The 18,676-nt window shown below is 35.0% G+C and overlaps 4 protein-coding genes across 9 annotated transcripts; 2 read left to right on the top strand and 2 right to left on the bottom strand.

Annotated features, from left to right (window-relative positions):
- Positions 1–1,518: 1,518 nt before the first annotated feature.
- LOC105228437 (guanylate kinase-associated protein mars) lies at positions 1,519–5,547 on the bottom strand. Its single transcript, XM_011208270.4, has 5 exons — positions 4,801–5,547; positions 3,520–4,747; positions 2,773–3,347; positions 1,820–2,708; positions 1,519–1,750 (listed from the first exon to the last, which is right to left on the bottom strand). Exons 1-5 carry the CDS (start codon positions 5,425–5,427, stop codon positions 1,662–1,664), a joined length of 3,408 nt encoding a protein of 1,135 aa, XP_011206572.2. The 5' UTR covers positions 5,428–5,547; the 3' UTR covers positions 1,519–1,661.
- A 297-nt stretch (positions 5,548–5,844) lies between these two features.
- LOC105228436 (protein MTO1 homolog, mitochondrial) lies at positions 5,845–8,065 on the top strand. Its single transcript, XM_011208269.4, has one exon. The coding sequence runs from the start codon at positions 5,917–5,919 to the stop codon at positions 7,945–7,947; it is 2,031 nt and encodes a 676-aa protein (XP_011206571.2). The 5' UTR covers positions 5,845–5,916; the 3' UTR covers positions 7,948–8,065.
- A 354-nt stretch (positions 8,066–8,419) lies between these two features.
- Positions 8,420–14,750, bottom strand: LOC105228435 (endophilin-B1). Of its 6 annotated transcripts, XM_011208267.4 has the most exons (8): positions 14,498–14,750; positions 13,787–14,220; positions 13,647–13,710; positions 13,102–13,137; positions 12,816–13,006; positions 12,440–12,564; positions 12,249–12,307; positions 8,420–10,650 (listed from the first exon to the last, which is right to left on the bottom strand). In XM_011208267.4, exons 1-8 carry the CDS (start codon positions 14,573–14,575, stop codon positions 10,504–10,506), a joined length of 1,134 nt encoding a protein of 377 aa, XP_011206569.1. In that variant the 5' UTR covers positions 14,576–14,750; the 3' UTR covers positions 8,420–10,503. The 6 variants fall into 6 exon arrangements, with proteins under 6 accessions (XP_011206569.1, XP_011206570.1, XP_011206565.2 ...); XM_011208268.4 differs by lacking the exon at positions 13,102–13,137 and having other exon boundaries at positions 14,498–14,749; XM_011208263.4 differs by lacking the exons at positions 12,249–12,307; positions 12,440–12,564 and adding an exon at positions 10,707–10,968 and having other exon boundaries at positions 14,498–14,744.
- A 255-nt stretch (positions 14,751–15,005) lies between these two features.
- Positions 15,006–18,647, top strand: LOC105228434 (uncharacterized). The gene is made up of 6 exons (XM_011208262.4): positions 15,006–15,532; positions 15,586–15,690; positions 15,753–15,824; positions 15,891–16,359; positions 16,442–16,486; positions 16,733–18,647. The coding sequence occupies exons 1-6, from the start codon at positions 15,123–15,125 to the stop codon at positions 18,401–18,403; spliced, it is 2,772 nt and encodes a 923-aa protein (XP_011206564.2). The 5' UTR covers positions 15,006–15,122; the 3' UTR covers positions 18,404–18,647.
- The last annotated feature ends 29 nt before the right edge of the window (positions 18,648–18,676 follow it).

Genomic DNA, 18,676 nt, shown 5'->3' with positions numbered 1-18,676 from the left:
GTCGCGCCGTGAAGTGATGTGATTTAACAGTCATAATGTAATCTCGCGGGAAGCTGACTGCCAGCTGTCTCTATATACGAAAAGCAGGCACGGTGCCTGGTCAGTGCTTATGTGATGCTGGCAGAGCGATGTGATGTGAACAGTCATAATGTAATTTCATGGGAAGCTGGCTGCCAGCTGGTTCTATAAAAGAAACGCAGGTACGGTGCCTAGTCAGCGCTTACGTGACTGTCGCGCCGTGAAGTGATGTGACTCAACAGTCCTAATGTTATCTCGCGAAACGCTGGCTGCCAGCTGCCTCTATATAAGAAAAGCAGGCACGGTGCCTGGTCAGTGCTTATGTGACTGTCACGCCGTGAAGTGATGTGATTTAACAGTCATAATGTAATCTCGTGGGAAGCTGGCTCTATAAAAGAAATGCAGGCACGGTGCCTGGTCGGTGCTTAGGTGACGCTAGCAGCGCGATGTGATGTGATTTAAGTCATAATGTAATCTCGCGGGAAGCTGACTGCTCTGAGCTGTCTCTATAAAAGAAAAGCAGGCACGGTGCCTGGTCGGTGCTTAGGTGACGCTAGCAGCGCGATGTGATGTGATTTAAGTCATAATGTAATCTTGCGGGAAGCTGGCTGCCAGCTGGCTCTATAAAAGAAATGCAGGCACGGTGCGTGGTCGGTGCTTAGGTGACGCTAGCAGCGCGATGTGATGTGATTTAACAGTCATAATGTAATCTCGCGGGAAGCTGACTGCCAGCTGTCTCTATATACGAAAAGCAGGCACGGTGCCTGGTCAGTGCTTATGTGATGCTGGCAGAGCGATGTGATGTGATTTAACAGTCATAATGTAATCTCGTGGGAAGCTGGCTCTATAAAAGAAATGCAGGCACGGTGCCTGGTCGGTGCTTAGGTGACGCTAGCAGCGCGATGTGATGTGATTTAAGTCATAATGTAATCTCGCGGGAAGCTGGCTGCCAGCTGGCTCTATATAAGAAAAGCAGGCACGGTGCCTGGTTAGTGCTTAAGTGACGCTAGCAGTGCGATGTGATGTGATGTGAACAGTCATAATGTAATTTCGTGGGAAGCTGGCTGCCAGCTGTCTCTATAAAAGAAATGCAGGCACGGTGCCTGCTCAGTGCTTAGGTGACTGTCGCGCTGTGGAGTGATGTGATTTTACAGTCATATTGTAATCTCGCGTTAAGCTGGCAGTTAGCTTGCTCTATAAAATAAAAGCAGGCACGGCGCCTGGTCAGTGCTTAGTTGACACTCGCAGCGCGAAGTGAAGTGATTTGAAAGCCACGAGTGATTTCAACGGTAGCTGACTGCCAGCTGTCTCCATATACAGACATTGTACTTGGCCAGTGGCATTTAAACTGACCGGTCAAAATTATGATTTAGATCTTATTATTCGCTTTTATGCCATGAAAATTGCAACTATGAAGGGTATTATAGTTTCGGTGCAGTTGAAATTAATGCTTTTTCTTGTTTTATCATATACTTATTTAAATTGATATACATAAACTAAAAACCGAATTAAAATTTTTATTTAAAAAAATTAAAATAGATATAATAGTTGACAAATAATGCGCTACAAAAGAAAACAAATGTAGTTAAGACAGCTAAATAACTAACAATCTAATAGCAGTTACAAAATAAATTATAGACATTTTAAGCTTTGGGGATTTCAAATTCACTGGATGGTCGCAGGACAACTTTACGCGTACGTAAGGAATAAGTGCGTTGGTCATCTAGTGGCTCTGCAATAAAATTCGGACACAAAATTAATTGATATCAAATAAAGCGAATAATTTTTTTAAGTTATTTACCTTCTGTGCTGGTTTGCATACGTTGCTCTTCATCTTCACTAGGCTCATCATCTTCTAAAGTAAACTTGAATTTTTTAACACGCAATTTTTCGCTAAAAATCACACTCTTCGGTTTGCCCTTAGCCGTGCCGGGTGTCTTTAATATAGACTTCCGACCAACATTCACCGCTGGTGGTGATGTCTTGGTAGGTGTAGGAACTTTGGCTAACACATTTGATTCTTTGCTGAGAGCGTTCGAATCGAGGGGTAATTCAATGAAGTTTGGTGTACCACTCCGACGGCGTGATTTATATGCATTTCCGGCTAGAGCGCTACGCAGCAAATCAGTATTGCCAGCTAATGCTCTTTCCATACTATTAATGCTGCGACGCAACTCATTGCCGCATGCCTTAATAGATTTAGGTGATTCTGCTGCGATGCGTGAAAGACGTCTATGCGCAGCTGCAGCAGCAATTACTTTACTATCGGCAGGCAAACTAATAACTGTGGCTGCCGCTGATAGCGATTTGCGATCACGTACAACCACCGAAACACGACGCGGTGTGCTATTGTTGTTCTCAAAACTTGAACCAATTTTCGGTGTGCCACTTTGGGAACGACGTTGTCGTTGACGCGTCGGTGTTAATATCATTGCACCATCTATGTTTGCACCTGGATCAGCTGTAGTTTCTTTGTTTTTACGCATCTCTGCGTGCATTTTGCGTAACATTGCCTGTAAACCACTACTGGCTTTAGCTGTTTTTGCTGGCGCTTTTGGTTTCTTTACTTTATTCAATTTCGGCTTGGGTTTTATTTTGTCTTGTTTGATTTCCTCCACATCGTCGGGATCGGACCAATTATTTGCTTTCCAACGTTTCAAATTTTCGAAACGTTTCTCCACGTTATCAACCTGTAGGCAAACAATTTATTTTTATATACATACATATACATTGTTTTTTATTGATTGAAATCACCTGTAAATTTAGCATAGACCAAAAACCTTCCAAGTCCACATCAGTAATAAGCTTAGTATCTTCGCTACCATCATCAGCAGCGGCCGTACCTTTTGCACCACTTTCACAACGATCAATTAGGCCTTTGAACTGTTGGAACTTTTTACTGGTTAGCAGTTTTGTTTGTCCAATGGTAACATTGATCATGTCCTCTCCACCAGTCTTTTGCAAAAGCGGTAAGTTTTGGCTTTTGTATTTATCCCATTCGTCGCATAATGTATGTAAGCGTTCGATTTCGTTTTGCAGCTGTAGCCGGAAATAACGCACCGCCTCGAGTATTCGGCGGGCTTCAACACTAACCGGTGTAGCAACTAATGATTTGCACGGCGTTTCTGGTTTATTTGCTTCTTCGGTCTTGGTCAATGTCGTGGATAGTAAGGTGTCATCCGCATTTGGAAGGTAAATACTATCCCGCTTTTCGCGTTCCTTACGCGCGCTAACTTTACCACGCGACACCGAAACAAAAGAGCTGATATAGTTTACAGGACGTTCTGCATCAGTTGGAGGAGGAGTTTTCGGCATCAATGTCGTATTGCCTGTCATAATACAAATAAATTAAAGAAAATTTACGTCAAAAAAAAAGTAAAAAAAAAAAAAAAAAAAAAACGTTAACTCCGGCGAAAACATCAACAGGTATAAAACAATTTAATAAGAAAATAATCTTAAAGATTAGTTTTATCATATACAAATAAATATATTGATATGTACCTTTATTATTTGAGTCGTTTGGTTGAGGGTCAACCATTGTTAGTTCCGTCTGATTAGTTGGTATGCTCCCCTTCACTTCGTTTTCTACATCACCTGCATCTGAATCACTTTCTAATTCTGACAACCCAACCGAATAACGTACAAAATTAAATTTACTCTTCTGTCTTTGAATTTGATTTTGAGGCAATATTTTAACAACATTTGGTAGCAGCGCGCGCTTAGCTGAAGTTGAACTGTGCATACGGATATTTTGATTGGATTCTGTTTCTTCTTTATTACTATTAACAACCATTTCGGAATTAACAGGACTTATATTAGGTGCATTGGCACTGTGTGGTGAAAGCGATTTTACACGTGTTGATGTAACAAATGGTTCAAATGGATTGATATTTAGCAAATCTGTTGGTGTTTCCGCAATAGCGAATGCAGCATCCGCGGTACAAATACGCTTACCACCCAGTAATGTTTTACCTTTAATGGTAATTTTGCTAGGGGCTGTTGGACGGTTAAATTTTGAGACCTGCGTACTTTTTGCCTTAAAATTTGTTGCAAGTTTCGCATTGCGATGTTCGTTTACTTGAGCAGTAATTCGTTTGCTTTGCAGTGGGTGTGATTTTCCTATAACTCCAGTATTTCCAACTGTACCGGCATTAGGTAATTTAGCATTCGCTCCAACCTTTATAGGTTGTGCCAGTGGCTTCCTAAATAATGTGCCAGGCGCTTTTACTGGTTGTGGATGCGCAAATTTCATTGCATTATTTAAACGATTTTCAAAAGTCTTCGTAACCTTGTCAGCATTGTTGGCTTTGAACCCAGAAGTCGATTTTATTTGTTCGTTCATAGGTGCCTTTTGACATACATTCGATGTAGATTTTTGTGTGGCAGATGCTTGAGTTGCTACATTGCTAGGGTATGTAAGACCTTTCTTGTTAGGGGCGATTATTGCTGTAGGCTTAGTTACCGCTTTTGTTGTAATTTGAGGAGTTTTCGCAGCTTTCGTGCTACTAGACTTGGTGATTGTAGCAATTTTTATTGATTTTAGCGCCGACGTAGCTGGAGTTGTAGTTGAATTTTTCGTCAAAGTGGAAATTGCCGGAGTTCTACTAACTGCCGACGGCTTTTTGACATCGGCTTTTATGGCATTATCTTGTTTATTTTTTGGCGGTGTTGGCACAGCTGTGTAGAAAGACTTTCGATCATTTTCAATTATCCTTTTAGCTGCTGATGTCTAAAATAGAAATAATTATAATTTACCAATAATGTTTCAAGATAAAAAATTACCATTTTTGATGCAGGATTTTTTAATCCCATAGGAGGTTTAAAAGATTTATGATCCTTTGGTACAAATGTGGCAATTTCTTTGCTTTTCACTTTACTTGTAACTGCTGTAACCGGCTTAATTCCATCACTAAAAGTATTGCCGCCAACTCCACCGCTGGGCACAAATGGTCGTTTTTTCGGTTCCAGTCTTTTCTGCTCTTTTAGTTTGTGTGCCTCTTTCCATTGTATAAATTTCAACAAAAATGCTTCTTGTCGGGTAGACTTTTCAGAATTTTTTTTGCTAGTTGCTACCAATGCTATTCGGGACTTATTGATCTCAGTCTGATCAGTACTTTTCGTCTCATTGCTTTTCGGGGCAGTTAATAGCTCTTCAACAACGTCGACATTCTCTTTATTTTCAAAGCATATTTCATTATTTTCATTCACATATTCCTTACGTACTAATTGGTTTTCCTTTTCTAATGATTTTTTTGGCGTAGGGCTAACATTGAAATTACGTCCGCTTTCAAAGATTTCTCTCCTTTTTTTGGCGCGATTTGCATTTTGCAATTCTCGATTTGTCCGATTGTGTTGCGCCGGACTCATCATGGACGAATTTTCTTTATATAAACTACGGTAGCGATCCATTTTAAAAAATTATTCAACTTTTGACTGAAAATTATATTTAAAGGTGCCAATCACTTTACAAAAATAACTTCACGGACAAACACAAAAGGATACAGTACAAAAATTCAAACGCTTTGGGTATTTTAGACATATCAAACCGAAATTTCCCAATGAGGAAATTTTTAGAGTTGCCAAGTCCAAAAGGCATACTTACAATTAATTTTGAATGCTTCATTATTATTGCCATAAATTAGCGAAATTTCTATTAATTGTATTATATATTATTAATAAAAACAATATAAATAATAAAAAGCCGTAAAGAAAACCTAATTTATTTATTAGAACAGATATGTTGTAGCAAATATTAAGACAACATACATCTACATACTGCGTTCATAGCCTTTGATTATATTTCCATGGAAACGCAATAATCAGCTGATTTGCCATAGCAACATATTTTGAATCTGACATTTAAAAACAACATATAAAAACTAATTTTATGAAATAGAAATGTTAAGAAGTTTAAAAATAGCGAAGAGACTAAATAAGCTGTTCTTATTTGATCGGAAAAACCCAACTTTGACAGCAGCCCATAACACAAGGATTGAATACGATTGTATAGTGATAGGAGGTGGTCATGCCGGTACAGAAGCATGTGCGGCGGCGGCCAGAATGAATGCACGGACTTTGTTGATTACACATAAACTGGAGACAATTGGAGAAATGTCATGTAATCCATCCTTTGGTGGAATCGGAAAGGGACATTTGATGCGCGAAGTCGATGCATTGGATGGATTATGCGCACGTTGTTGTGACGTTTCTGGGGTGCAGTATAAAATTTTAAATCGAAGACGGGGACCTGCTGTCTGGGGACCGCGGGCGCAAATCGATCGTAAACTATATAAGGAAGCTGTACAAAAAGAATTATTCAATATGACAAACTTAGAAATACGTAGCGCAGCAGTGGATGATTTGTTTATAGATGCAGCAGCCGATGGAAATACGCAATATTGCAAAGGTGTAGTATTGCAAGGTGGTGAAATTGTATATAGTCATACTGTCATATTGACCACAGGAACATTTTTGCGAGCAAACATCAACATAGGACTTGAAGTGCGGCCCGCCGGTAGAATAGGCGATGAGCCGGCAATGGCTTTGGGTCAATCACTGGAAACAATAGGATTTCGAATGGGACGTTTAAAAACGGGCACTCCTCCGCGCATTGCTAAAGATTCCATAGATTACGATCGAATAACTCGTCATACAGGTGATAATCCACCTGTACCTTTTTCTTTTTTGAATGATAGAGTTTGGATTGAAGCAGATCAACAATTGCCATGCTACCTAACGCATACTACATTACGTGTTAATGAAATTGTGAGAAAAAACTTGCATGTAAACCGTCATGTGACTGAAGAAATTACAGGTCCCCGGTACTGTCCATCTATCGAGTCAAAAGTGTTACGATTTGGTGAAAAGGAGCATCAAATCTGGCTGGAACCAGAGGGGTTCGAAAGTAAATTAATCTACCCACAGGGACTCTCATGTACGCTGCCATACGAACAACAAGTGGAATTGGTACATAGCATTCAGGGCTTAGAAAAAGCTATAGTGGAGCAACCTGGTTATGGTGTAGAATATGATTTTATTGATCCGCGTGAACTTTTTCCCACGCTGGAAACGAAACGGGTGGAAAATCTGTTCTTTGCCGGTCAAATAAACGGTACTACTGGTTATGAAGAGGCAGCAGCGCAAGGTATAATTGCCGGTGCCAATGCGGCTAGTAAAGCAAAACATGCATACAACGCTGAAACTGAGAACAATAAACTACATAAACTGAAAATTAGTCGAACTGAAGGTTATATTGGCGTGCTCATTGATGATCTAACAACTTTGGGTACTAATGAGCCGTATCGTATGTTTACTAGTCGCGCTGAATTTCGTCTCTCACTACGTCCAGATAATGCAGATATACGTCTAACAGAAAAAGGCTACAACATTGGTGTAGTCAGCGAAAAACGTTTTAAAATTTTTAAAGATACAGAACAAAAACTATATCTTGCCATTGAACAACTGAAATCTCTGCAACAACATTCCAATTATTGGCGACGTAAGCTTGGCATACGTGAGGCAAAAGCTTCCGTAGAAAAAAGCGCATTCGATATGCTTGGCATTCCGGCTGATAATATAACGCTGACACAAATGATAGAACTGCAACCAGAAGTTTTGGGTTGGTTACGACACGAGCGTGTGATATGTGAACGCTTAAAGATCGAAGCGTTGTACGCCTATTTTGTGACTGAACAGCAGCGTGACGTCGAAGATGTACGGCGCGAGGAAGGTTTAGCAATACCAGTTGATATTGACTACTTCGCCAAAACGTTAAGCCTTTCGAATGAGGAACGACAAAAGTTGGCTTTGATACAACCGCAGACTATAGCAGCAGCGAGTCGTATACAGGGTGTGACACCCGCAACTATTGTCCGCCTGCTGAAATATGTAAAACGTGGCCCAGGTGCGCCGCAAGTGATAGATGCATAAAACGAGAGCCATAGGCGAACGAAAACCGAATGCTTGTATATTCTAGCTTATCTAAAATTTAGCACAAATTATATCGTGAAACGAATTAAAAATAAATACAATAGTTCTTTTAAAGTAACTTTTCTGCCATTTAGTATTTTTCTTTGGAAAATTACAAATTCTTTTAAAAGATTTATTTATGCTCATTTGTCGGAACCGCTCATATCGGACCACTATAGTATATAGGTGCCATAAAACGCTACGATCAAAATCAAGTTCTTGTATGGAAAATGTTTTTTATTTGACGAGATATCCTCACGAAATTTTGTAGGGATTATGGTCCAAATCAACAGTGCCATCTGCAAATAAATTTTTCAGATTGATTCTTCTATGGACACTATTTCTTTGTGAAGTATGTCTAGCTTCGATACAATCGTAGTTAATGCTTTTTGTTTTCCTTAAAAATATAAATATTTTAAATAACACAACAACGTTACGATTTATTTGTTTAATTTTTTGCTTTATTATTTGTAATACATTTATGTTTTTAATATTACGGGAATGAAGTAAGTAATCGAAAACGTTTCATTTGCATATTCAACAAAGTAAAGTGCTGACAAATCGTGGCAGAGCGGCTTGAAATAACCAAATAATTACATAAAGTCAATAATAATACAATTTTGTATGCTAGACAAAAGTTATTAAATTACACAAATGGAGGTACATTTTCACTCAAGCGTATTGTGTATGCTATTTAGGTTTGTGAAACTATGTGTATGTATATTTGTATGTCTTTCTAAAAATTCTACGCGATTACGTTTGCTATTTTTTCTCACTACTATTGTACATAATAAATTAACTACTAAACAACGAATCGCTAGAAATAAATTATTGCCACATGCACGAGGCACACATACGTTCTCCATGTTAACCAGGATAACACTTGGTGTACATATATTTGTTCCTTTATATGATTGGTATTAGTTTTTGCTATTTGATTTTGCAATTGCATTTATTAAAGTTAAGTAAGAGAAGAAGAAGACAAATTGCTTTTTTTAATTACACATAATTGATGTTGTTGCAAAGTTAATGGCATAACCTCAAATTATTAATAGTATATTTAAGGCGAAAAGTATAACAAATGGTTAAAGTTTTGGGGAAACCAATTCATTGTGTTTCGTTGTAATTGTTTATTCACTTATATGATATTTTTGTTTTTACTTTTATTTAGTATTTATTTAAGCATTAAGATTATATTTTTGTATTTTATATGATTAGGCATATGAAACAAATCGAGTTATAGTATAAGAAATATGTAGATTTAAATTGAAATATTTTTAATTTTAATTGCACTATATTGAAGAAAATTGCACAAATAACTTGTAATATACTTTATATATTTTTTTATAATATATGTATATACCACATGTATATACAAACTATACGATCTATATTTTTATTTGCACAAAAAATATCAGAGAAGCGAAAAATACTGCCTGTACACTGCTAATGGCAAAGACACTTATATTTGTCTAATTGACCCGCCTTAATTGCACCTTAAATAATCTGGAATATTTTTTAAGTGATCTGCAAGCATATAGTATATATTATATTTTAATTAGCTTGCTGAATTTATTTGTTAATTTGATGGATTTTCAATTGACGATCAGGCAGCAGCTTTAAGAACTGTAAATTTCATTTTGTTTTTAAATTAACACAATTACATGTAAAAACATATAATAAAGCCCTTTTCACATAAACAAATAATTGTCTTTTAATTTTTTTCTTTTAAAATACCAATGCTTCAATTATAGCTAAGAAGGTGTGGAGATTCTTTAATAACAATTAAAACCAAATTACTGGCATATTTTTTAAGATTTCTGGTACTGGAAGACACAAAGAACTATTAATTAAACTAAAAAAGTAAAACACTAAAATAAAACGTATAACTAAAAATTCCAAATATAAATAGTGTTTACTTTATATACTTGTATGCATACAAATGCTGCGCCGACTTAAAGAATTTTCTAAAAATGAAATATTAACGCTATGTACTAATACGTATGTTGTAATTATGATTATCGTGCGGTTCGTAGTTTATAACAACAGGCATTATAGACATATTATTGTACCACTCGCTACCACTTGGTTTATTATTTAGCAAACTTAGCCGCTACTATAGTTCTAGATAACAACGGACCGTCTCTAAGCAATTTTTCTATAACATATTTTGGTCGCAACATATTTTAAAAATTATTAATATTTTCATTTTGTAGCGGTGTTATTCGATTTATATATTTATTATTTGTATAATTTTTTTATTATTGTACTGCAATTTCTAGGTCAATTTAACATTGCTATTTATATGTATATACCGTCTATGTTGTTATATCTTTGCTTGTATTCTGCATTTTACGTAACGCTAAATAAATAGGTATAAATTAAATAAATTTTATGAGTATTTGTGGATTTTCCTTAACATTGCTTTTTTAAACTTATGGAACGTGTGGTGTACATTTTTTTTTTGCTTTGCATAAGTGAACTATTGCACTTTAAATGCTATTATCAGACGTTCCCTTAATAATCATTATTGCCTGCATACGTGTCATTTCCTTCGTCATCGAGCATTTCGAGAAAAGCGCGTGGCACCAGTCCCTTCAATAAGCCCTGCTTGCCATACATGTAATCCGGATTTACAGGTGAACATTCAGTTACGAATATTACCTAAAAAAGAAAAATTAAATAACTATACACACATCTATTACAAAGATTTCACATACCTCGTTAGCATTTAAATTCAATTCGGTGTGATCTTTTGCATCGTAAGCGCATAGCACACGTGCGCGTCGCATTTGGTCAGCATTTAGTGTTGGATCGCCTGGGTTGCGTCTTCTAGCACCGCTTCCAGCAGCCACACCGGCTGCAGCACCACCGCCAGCGTTGCCAATGCCAACGCCAGCATTGAGTCCAATGCCACCAGCGGCACTACCATCATTATCGTTGTATATATCGATTGGTACGTATGGAGTGGGGCCTCCCAAACTAAGCAAAATAATATATGATATAATGAGCACGGCGACATTACGAGGATATTACGAACAACTACATGTAACACTATTATGGGTTAAGTAATTGTCGGTTAAGTATATTAATTGGAAGGAAGTTTAGAGCTATATATAAATATACAAATAATACCTTACAGCTAAGATTAATTTCGCACCTTTTTCAATATACATACATACTATACATTATCGTAAACAACGAATAATTTAATACTATGTTTTGTAATATAATATGAGAACTATTTCATATTCAAGAAATTTTATTTTATATTTAATAAATTTATAATATTTTTTAATTAAACATCTTTGATTAACAATTGAAAAAAACTTTAATTTAATAATTTTATTGCCAAATAAAAATATATGTTTCAAGTAAAATCTGAATTAATTAATTTGTAACTGAAACACTACATTTAAAAGCTGTTAAACACAAATAAGAAATTTTCCGTTTTTAATATTTAATTATGAGGGTATTTGGGATTCAAAATTAAAAAAAAAAAAAATTAGTACGATGTTTATAATTAATTTGTTTTCTTTTAGGTAATTGATTATTTTATTTTCAATACTGTATTTGAATTGGAAATTTAAAAATAATTTTTAATTCAGATTTTCCGGGTTACAAAAAAAAATTTCAATTATTTTTTTAATGTATCATTTGCAACCCTGTTCCTATTTTTTTTTTTCATTTACGATATATGAGACGAATCAGATCAATAAAAAATACAGCTCATTTATTTCTGCATTTAATTTACTTTTAGTTTTTAATAATTTTTCTTCCTCTCCTCTTGTATAACATATACCTTTTGTACTTGAAACCTACTTATGCATTTTATGCGCTTTAATATTAATAACATGTGCATTTTATAAGGATTTGAAAAAAGTATTTTACGCACTTATGTTGAGGTATAAAACCTTTAAATTTATATTATTTATAGTGCATCGTAATACAACAACAACGAGCGTGAATATATTATTTGATTTATTAATTAATTACAATTTTGATTCTAATTTGAGGTTTTGAGTTTTCAAAGTTGTTTTTATCGTACATATGTATGTACATACTTGCAATATGCAAGTAAATATTACTCATTCATATGTTAAACTTTCAATATCGCGATTAGCACAGCGGTAAACTATTCGTTTTATTTAAATTCATAATATTGCTTATATCGAAAAGCACAACCTGACTATGTATATTTTTATATATGCTAAATTACATATATACATATGTATATATTTTCACTCCCTTCTCGTTTAAACTGAAGTTATAGCACTGGTATCAAATTCAATGTCATATTGTTCTAAAATTTGGGTTGTTGCAAACGGATTTGTAGTATTATTTTGATTTTGAGATGTTCCATTAGTATTTTGTTGATGTTCATTAGTGCTAACATTATTATGCTTATTGATATCGACAGTGTGGAAATTATTTAAATCATCATTATCCCTGAATTCATTAACTTCATGTGTTTCGTTACTGTTAAGCGTTGCATGGATATTTGAAAGCATTACGGTGTTGGGAGGCCCATCCACATCTTCGCTGTTTATGCGTAGTCGTGGCTTTGCGGGACGTAGTCTGCAAACCAATTGAGGTTTTGTTTCACTGATTTATTACAAGTTTTATATTAAAGTTCCATTTTACTTAAAATATTATTTAATATAAAATGTATATACATACATATGTACATTAAATTTGAAAATTCAATATACTATACATATTTATTTTTGGCGTGCTTATAAAGAATGATTAAAAACTAAGGTGCGGAAAATGCTATCATACTCTAATTAATAAAACGTGCAAACTTAGAATTAGCTTACTTGACTTACTTGGCCAAATCGCGTTGCAAATTGTTCATCGCATCCATGCAGTGCTTGTAATAACGCACTTGTGTTTCAACAAATGCATGCAAATGTCTTAAATGAGATGCCTGTGAAGTGCTGATGCCCTCAAGTAATACTTTGGTAATCTCTGACTGACGATCGAATTCCGCCTGTGCGACACGCAAGTCACGTTCGGCCTGTATGTATTAATATGAATTTTGAGTGGGTCGGGTATTGTGTAAAATGGTTAACTAATAAAAATAATGTTTACACATTTGTTATCTTTAAGTACCTGCTCAAGCACTGCCTCTGGGGAGACACCATCTTTCTAACAATTCCAAAATAAAGCAGCGTGCAAATATTCATATTTCATTATAAACAATAATATCATGAATATAACGCTTAAATAATAAACGATGCCCTAATTTGTTCAATGAGCCCTAATGATAATCAGTTATTTTATATTTTCTCAAATAACTCCATTTTGATATCTTTATACCCTGAACAGAGTACATTAAGTCTGCCACGAAGTTTCTCTCCGGAGAAATTGTTAAGATCAAACCAATATAGCCATTCTGTACAAACTGCATGATCAAAACCAACCTCGTATGGATAAGTTTTTTTTACCAGATATATTCACTTATGGTTCAAGACAAAGGACCATTTTTCGAAAATCTGTTCGAACAAACTGACGGATCAAAGTCAAGTTTGTGTATGAAAACGTTTGTATTTGCGAAGGGTAATATAGCTTAATAATAATATAGCCGAAGTTAACGTTGGTTTTTCATGCGTTTGGATCACTTTATAGTATTAAAACTTTTTAATATTCTAACTTACCGCCTGTTGTCCTAACATGCTTCTAGCTTTCTTAACCCGATTTTTGCAAGCATCCAAATCAAGTCTAAAATTATTTGTATGGATGAAACAGTACGCATATGTTCATTAATTGCATAGTTTAAGGTTATTGTCAAACTCACCGTTTGGTTTCTAATATACCGCGTTCCTTCGTTATTGTTTTCATTTCACCCTCTAAGAATTTACGCAAGGGTTGAGTGAAACATATGCCGGAGGATGCAATAAAATCTCGTTCGCATTGCCCCAGTTTCTGTTCGGCTTGACCAACTTTTATTAAAGCTTGACCGTATGGTAAATCTTGACCGAAATCTCCACCGGCCTCTATCATACCTAAAGCCAAGTGCTCTAAGTTGCTCAGTCGTTGTGGTTTAGTTTTTTCGATTTTTTCAAAAATAAAATCTTCTATGCGGTTTTGTGGATTGGGTATTAATACTGTCTCGGTATCACGCACAATTTTTTCTGTCCACGTTTTGGTTATATCGGCACGTTCAGCTAGATTCTGGAACTCATTATCGTACTCTGTGCGCTCTGTGGTGCCGAGTTTTTCTTCCGTTAGCTAGTGATAAATAATCGATGCGTTGTGAATGAAGAGGGTAATATTTGCAAACGAAAAAGGAATGAAAACAAAATTATAGTGTCAATAAATGTGAGTACATCGAGGGCTTAATTTGTCAACTCTTAAATTTCATGTATTTTTTTTCGATTCGTGAAATAATCATTCATCGAAACAATGGTGTATTCGAACGGTGTCATAACAAACATAGGATTTGCACCCACCACCCACTGACATAACAGTACACTTAAGGCCGCACGCATATTATTAGACATATTACCTGCACCACTCTGGACAGAGTACTTCCCGCCTCCTTCACCAGATTTTTTACATTGAAATTTGGTAAATTTATATTCATTTTTGCACAATACGGTTTGTGGATGGAAAACGTCTGCGCACTACTTTTATAATTATTTTTGAATATTTTATGATTTCTTTTTAAATTTGTTCTGTTGAATTTGGATTTTCTAGCAAAGATATCCAATAGAGTCCAATAAGAAAATAAAATTTTGGTGATATGCCGAAGGAAACAAATGAAAACACAGAGTTGCAATTTTTATCGTTTGTTATAGAGACTGCATGCGTTTAATTAACTTTTGAATTGAAATCGGTGTAAAATTCATGTTTTTCATTAATACTCATAGTTAATTATTTGAATATAACTATTTTATTTTAAGAAATATACATTTTTGTTTAATTCTACAAATATATTTAATTAATTGTAGAATTCTTCTTTCGATTTACATAAAATAATGTATCGACTTCAACTGTTTGTTTTATCTCCAGCGAGCAGCTGATTACAAATAGTGATTTCTGGCGGCTTTATTTGCACACAACATATCTTTTATAAGCTTAAAATATTTTTGTAAATCTCTAAACAGTTTGCTATCTAAAAATAAAATTACATGGAGGCTTCTCTCAACCAAATGTCAGAAATGAATGTGGCTAATTCAAGAGTAATTATAATTGATCCCTCAACATTTCTCAAAAAGAAAGTAGTGCATTCAACTAATAATCCTCCAAATGGCAAGTACAAATCAACTCCCTTGGAAAAAGAAAGGAAAAGTGTTCCACATGTTCCAACAACTGTGAAATCTTTGGAGGACCCCATACAGAAGCCAACAAAACTGTATTTTCCTTCACTGAGCATTGAACAAAATAGGAAAATACAGGAAATAAGGGACAACCACAGAAAACGAATTCAACTGCAGAATAATCAAACATCTCTAAAACAAAATAAACAAACTGAAAAACCCCCAGTTCAATTTGCCCCTGCTTGCCCGGAAACCACACCACTCACAACGTATATTGAATTGTGAGTATTCTAATATTTTTACTTCTTAAAGTATTAAATATGATTTTTTTTAGCATAAATGAAGCTCTATTTGACGACGAGGAATTGGCGAAAAAGCAACATATACCAGTGTACGATTCTGACGGTAAAGAATTAGAGCTAGAGGAGCAAACACTTGAGTAATAATTTACTTTATTTTTAACTTGCATTATTTGTCTGCTACAAAATATTACATTTTCAGACATGTGCTAGAAAACCCACAAAATAATAGTAGTGCAACATTCACCACAAACGGTGTGCAAACTGAGGAACCGTAAATATAAACAAAAAATTATTAATGTTTATAAACTTTTTAAATTTCATGTTTTACTTTTCACAGAGCGGAAGATCGAATTAATTGTGGATTCGTTAATGTTTCAAAAACTGGCGATGACAAATATTTTAATCTTCGTTGTTTTTATTGCGATGCGGAATTCCCTATATCATTTTGGTCCGAATTTTCAGATCATGTTATTGATACTCATGGTGACCTGGAAAAAGTATATACCGAAAACGACGTGAAATCTGTAAGCGATGTCGAGTCTCTCAACGATGAAACTGATATTTTCAATGAGCATTTTTCTAGTGATGATGTTGAAGTGCATGAAACTTCGGGAAAAAAACTTTTTGTCAATTTAATTGATAAAGATCGTTTAAATTGTCTGACTATAAAACCTGACGTTAAAGAACTATTACCAGAACACTTCGACCATGGTAATGGTTATGATAGTTTCTCTGATGAGGAACCTTATTATATGCCTGCAGAAAATTATGAAGTCTGCTTAGAACACTGTTACGGCAGAATGAGGGTAAGTTGTTGTTTTTGTGTTGTAATTAATATTGCCTAACAGTAATACTAATAAAAATCTGTTTTTACACTTTCAAATATAGGATAAGAATAAATGTAATGCGAAACCTGAGGAAACAATAGATCAGGTAATTAAAAATAATATCTACATAAAAATATTAGATAGTTTCAATTCGCTGTAGTTTTGAAGGTGCTGAGGGGCACCGACTTTGAAAACTTGAGTTGTGGTGAACATGTAAAGTTTTGAAATCGGCAAACTTTTAACTTTTTCACTTTTGCAAAGATCGACTTGAAATTAAGCATAACATTCTTGGGATATTGGGAAAAATATACTATCTACTATCTTAACTAATATTGATTTTACAATTTTGCAGATAAACTTCGAAAATACCTCCCCTGCAATTGTAATGGATTTCTTGGAACATTTAAAAGGATTTCCCAATTTATGGCAAAGCAACAGCGATTTGAATATCAAAAGATATAAAAATGACCTAAAAGATTTGTTGGCAATAATGACGGAAAAGTGGAGTCTTAATTTAAAAAAGAGTGTTTTGTGTAAAAATGTTGAAAATATTAAAGCTTGGTTTATTGGTATGACTGAAGCAAAAGGAGGACGTTCAAATATGAAATTCACAGAAAAATACATCGACTACTATACCAAATGCGCAGAATATATGTCTTGCGACGGCGACGTAAACAAAACAAAGGTGTACTGTGATATATGTAAACAGTTTTGTTATGATGCAGTTGGATTGCAAATTCATAAACATCGTAGGCACAACATGGGTCAACTACCATACGCTTGCAATAAGTGTGATAAGCGATTCGATTATATACATAAATTACGTAAGCATTTACAAAGAAAGCATGTGGTACCTGGATACCTGCTTGAGACTGAGGCCGTTTGCGCCGAATGTGACCAAACATTTACAGATTCACGTGAATATGTAAAGCATTTGGAAATACATCCGAAGGGCAATTGCCATTTTGCTTGCGATGTATGTGGATTTCGTACTAGAACTGCGGGCATTTTGAGACACCACAAACAGCGTCATCAAGAACGTGTAAAAAACGTAGAAAAAATTTATGAATGCGACGAATGTCCATTTCGTTGTACCACCATTAGCCTGTTAAAGCAGCACAAAAGACGCCATCGAGAGCCTACTTATCAATGTGAACTTTGTCCAAAACGATTTCACTTTTCGACCCTTTTAAAAAAGCATATGACCGTTCATAACGGTAGTTATGACTATGTTTGTGAAACATGTGGAAAACTTTTCGTAAGGAAAACATATTTAATGGATCATGTGAAGCATATGCATATGGGTTATGGTCATTGTAAAATTTGCAATCGAGTTTACGGCAAGCATTGCATATTACAAAAACATTTACGCACACAGCATCGACCGTTAATTGGTACAATTGAAGAACTGAATATATGCTTGTCAAGTGGTCCACGTTTAAAATGCAGAAAGTATACATATGTTATAGATCCTGTTACCAACAGGCGTACACTAAAATGCCCGAAATGTGATAAATGTTACAATCAATATGATTCTTTGTACGCACATTTTAAAAAGATCCATGGTGCTACAGTACCTGGTTATACCAGGCGGTTAACTGGAAATCAAAAGTTAATAAAAAATCAAAAGAAAACTTCTGTGAGATCTGTTAGTGTTGCGCTGGCTGATCCAAATGTAGCAGAAACAGCAGCTGCTGTTAACACAATTCTCGAGAGTACCAAAATAAAACATGATAGTCCAATAAGCCAAGATAACGGAATAAGTCATTGTAATGAAATTGATACTACTGATAGCAAAACGGCAATGGAAAGTGACGTTAAAGAGTTCCAGGATGTAACACCAATATCGTCTTTTGAAAAATTTGTTAATAGAATGCATATTGTTAACGATTTTGCTCCCGATACCGCCAATCAACCTGAAACTAATCAAAAAAGGAATCCAGAGGCAACTATAAAAATCGAAAATTGTCTAATGGATTTTGAGTATTTATTAAATAACAGTTCGGCCATAAACTTTTCATAAAAGTTTGTAAATAATTTAATGTTTAAAATAAGATTACTTGGTACGTTTTGTAAATGTATGGGTAAATAATAATTTAAGTAAAGTTAGCACTGAATTTGTATGCTCGTCTTGCCTTTATTGGGCACAAACATGTTTTTAATAAGCAGTGGGTAATAATCAACAGTGCAGGACAACTTTGTTTTAGCTTTTGTAACTCTCACTGTGATGAATATTTTTATTATTAATATAAATGAATTAAAGCTCACTTCATATTTAGTTTAATTAGAAAAGAAA

Source organism: Bactrocera dorsalis, chromosome 3, assembly GCF_023373825.1.
Source record: "Bactrocera dorsalis isolate Fly_Bdor chromosome 3, ASM2337382v1, whole genome shotgun sequence".
In the NCBI taxonomy this organism is placed as follows: Eukaryota; Metazoa; Arthropoda; class Insecta; order Diptera; family Tephritidae; genus Bactrocera; species Bactrocera dorsalis.
The sequence above is the reverse complement of the archived record's forward strand: the minus strand, read 5'-3'. Positions and strand labels throughout refer to the sequence as shown.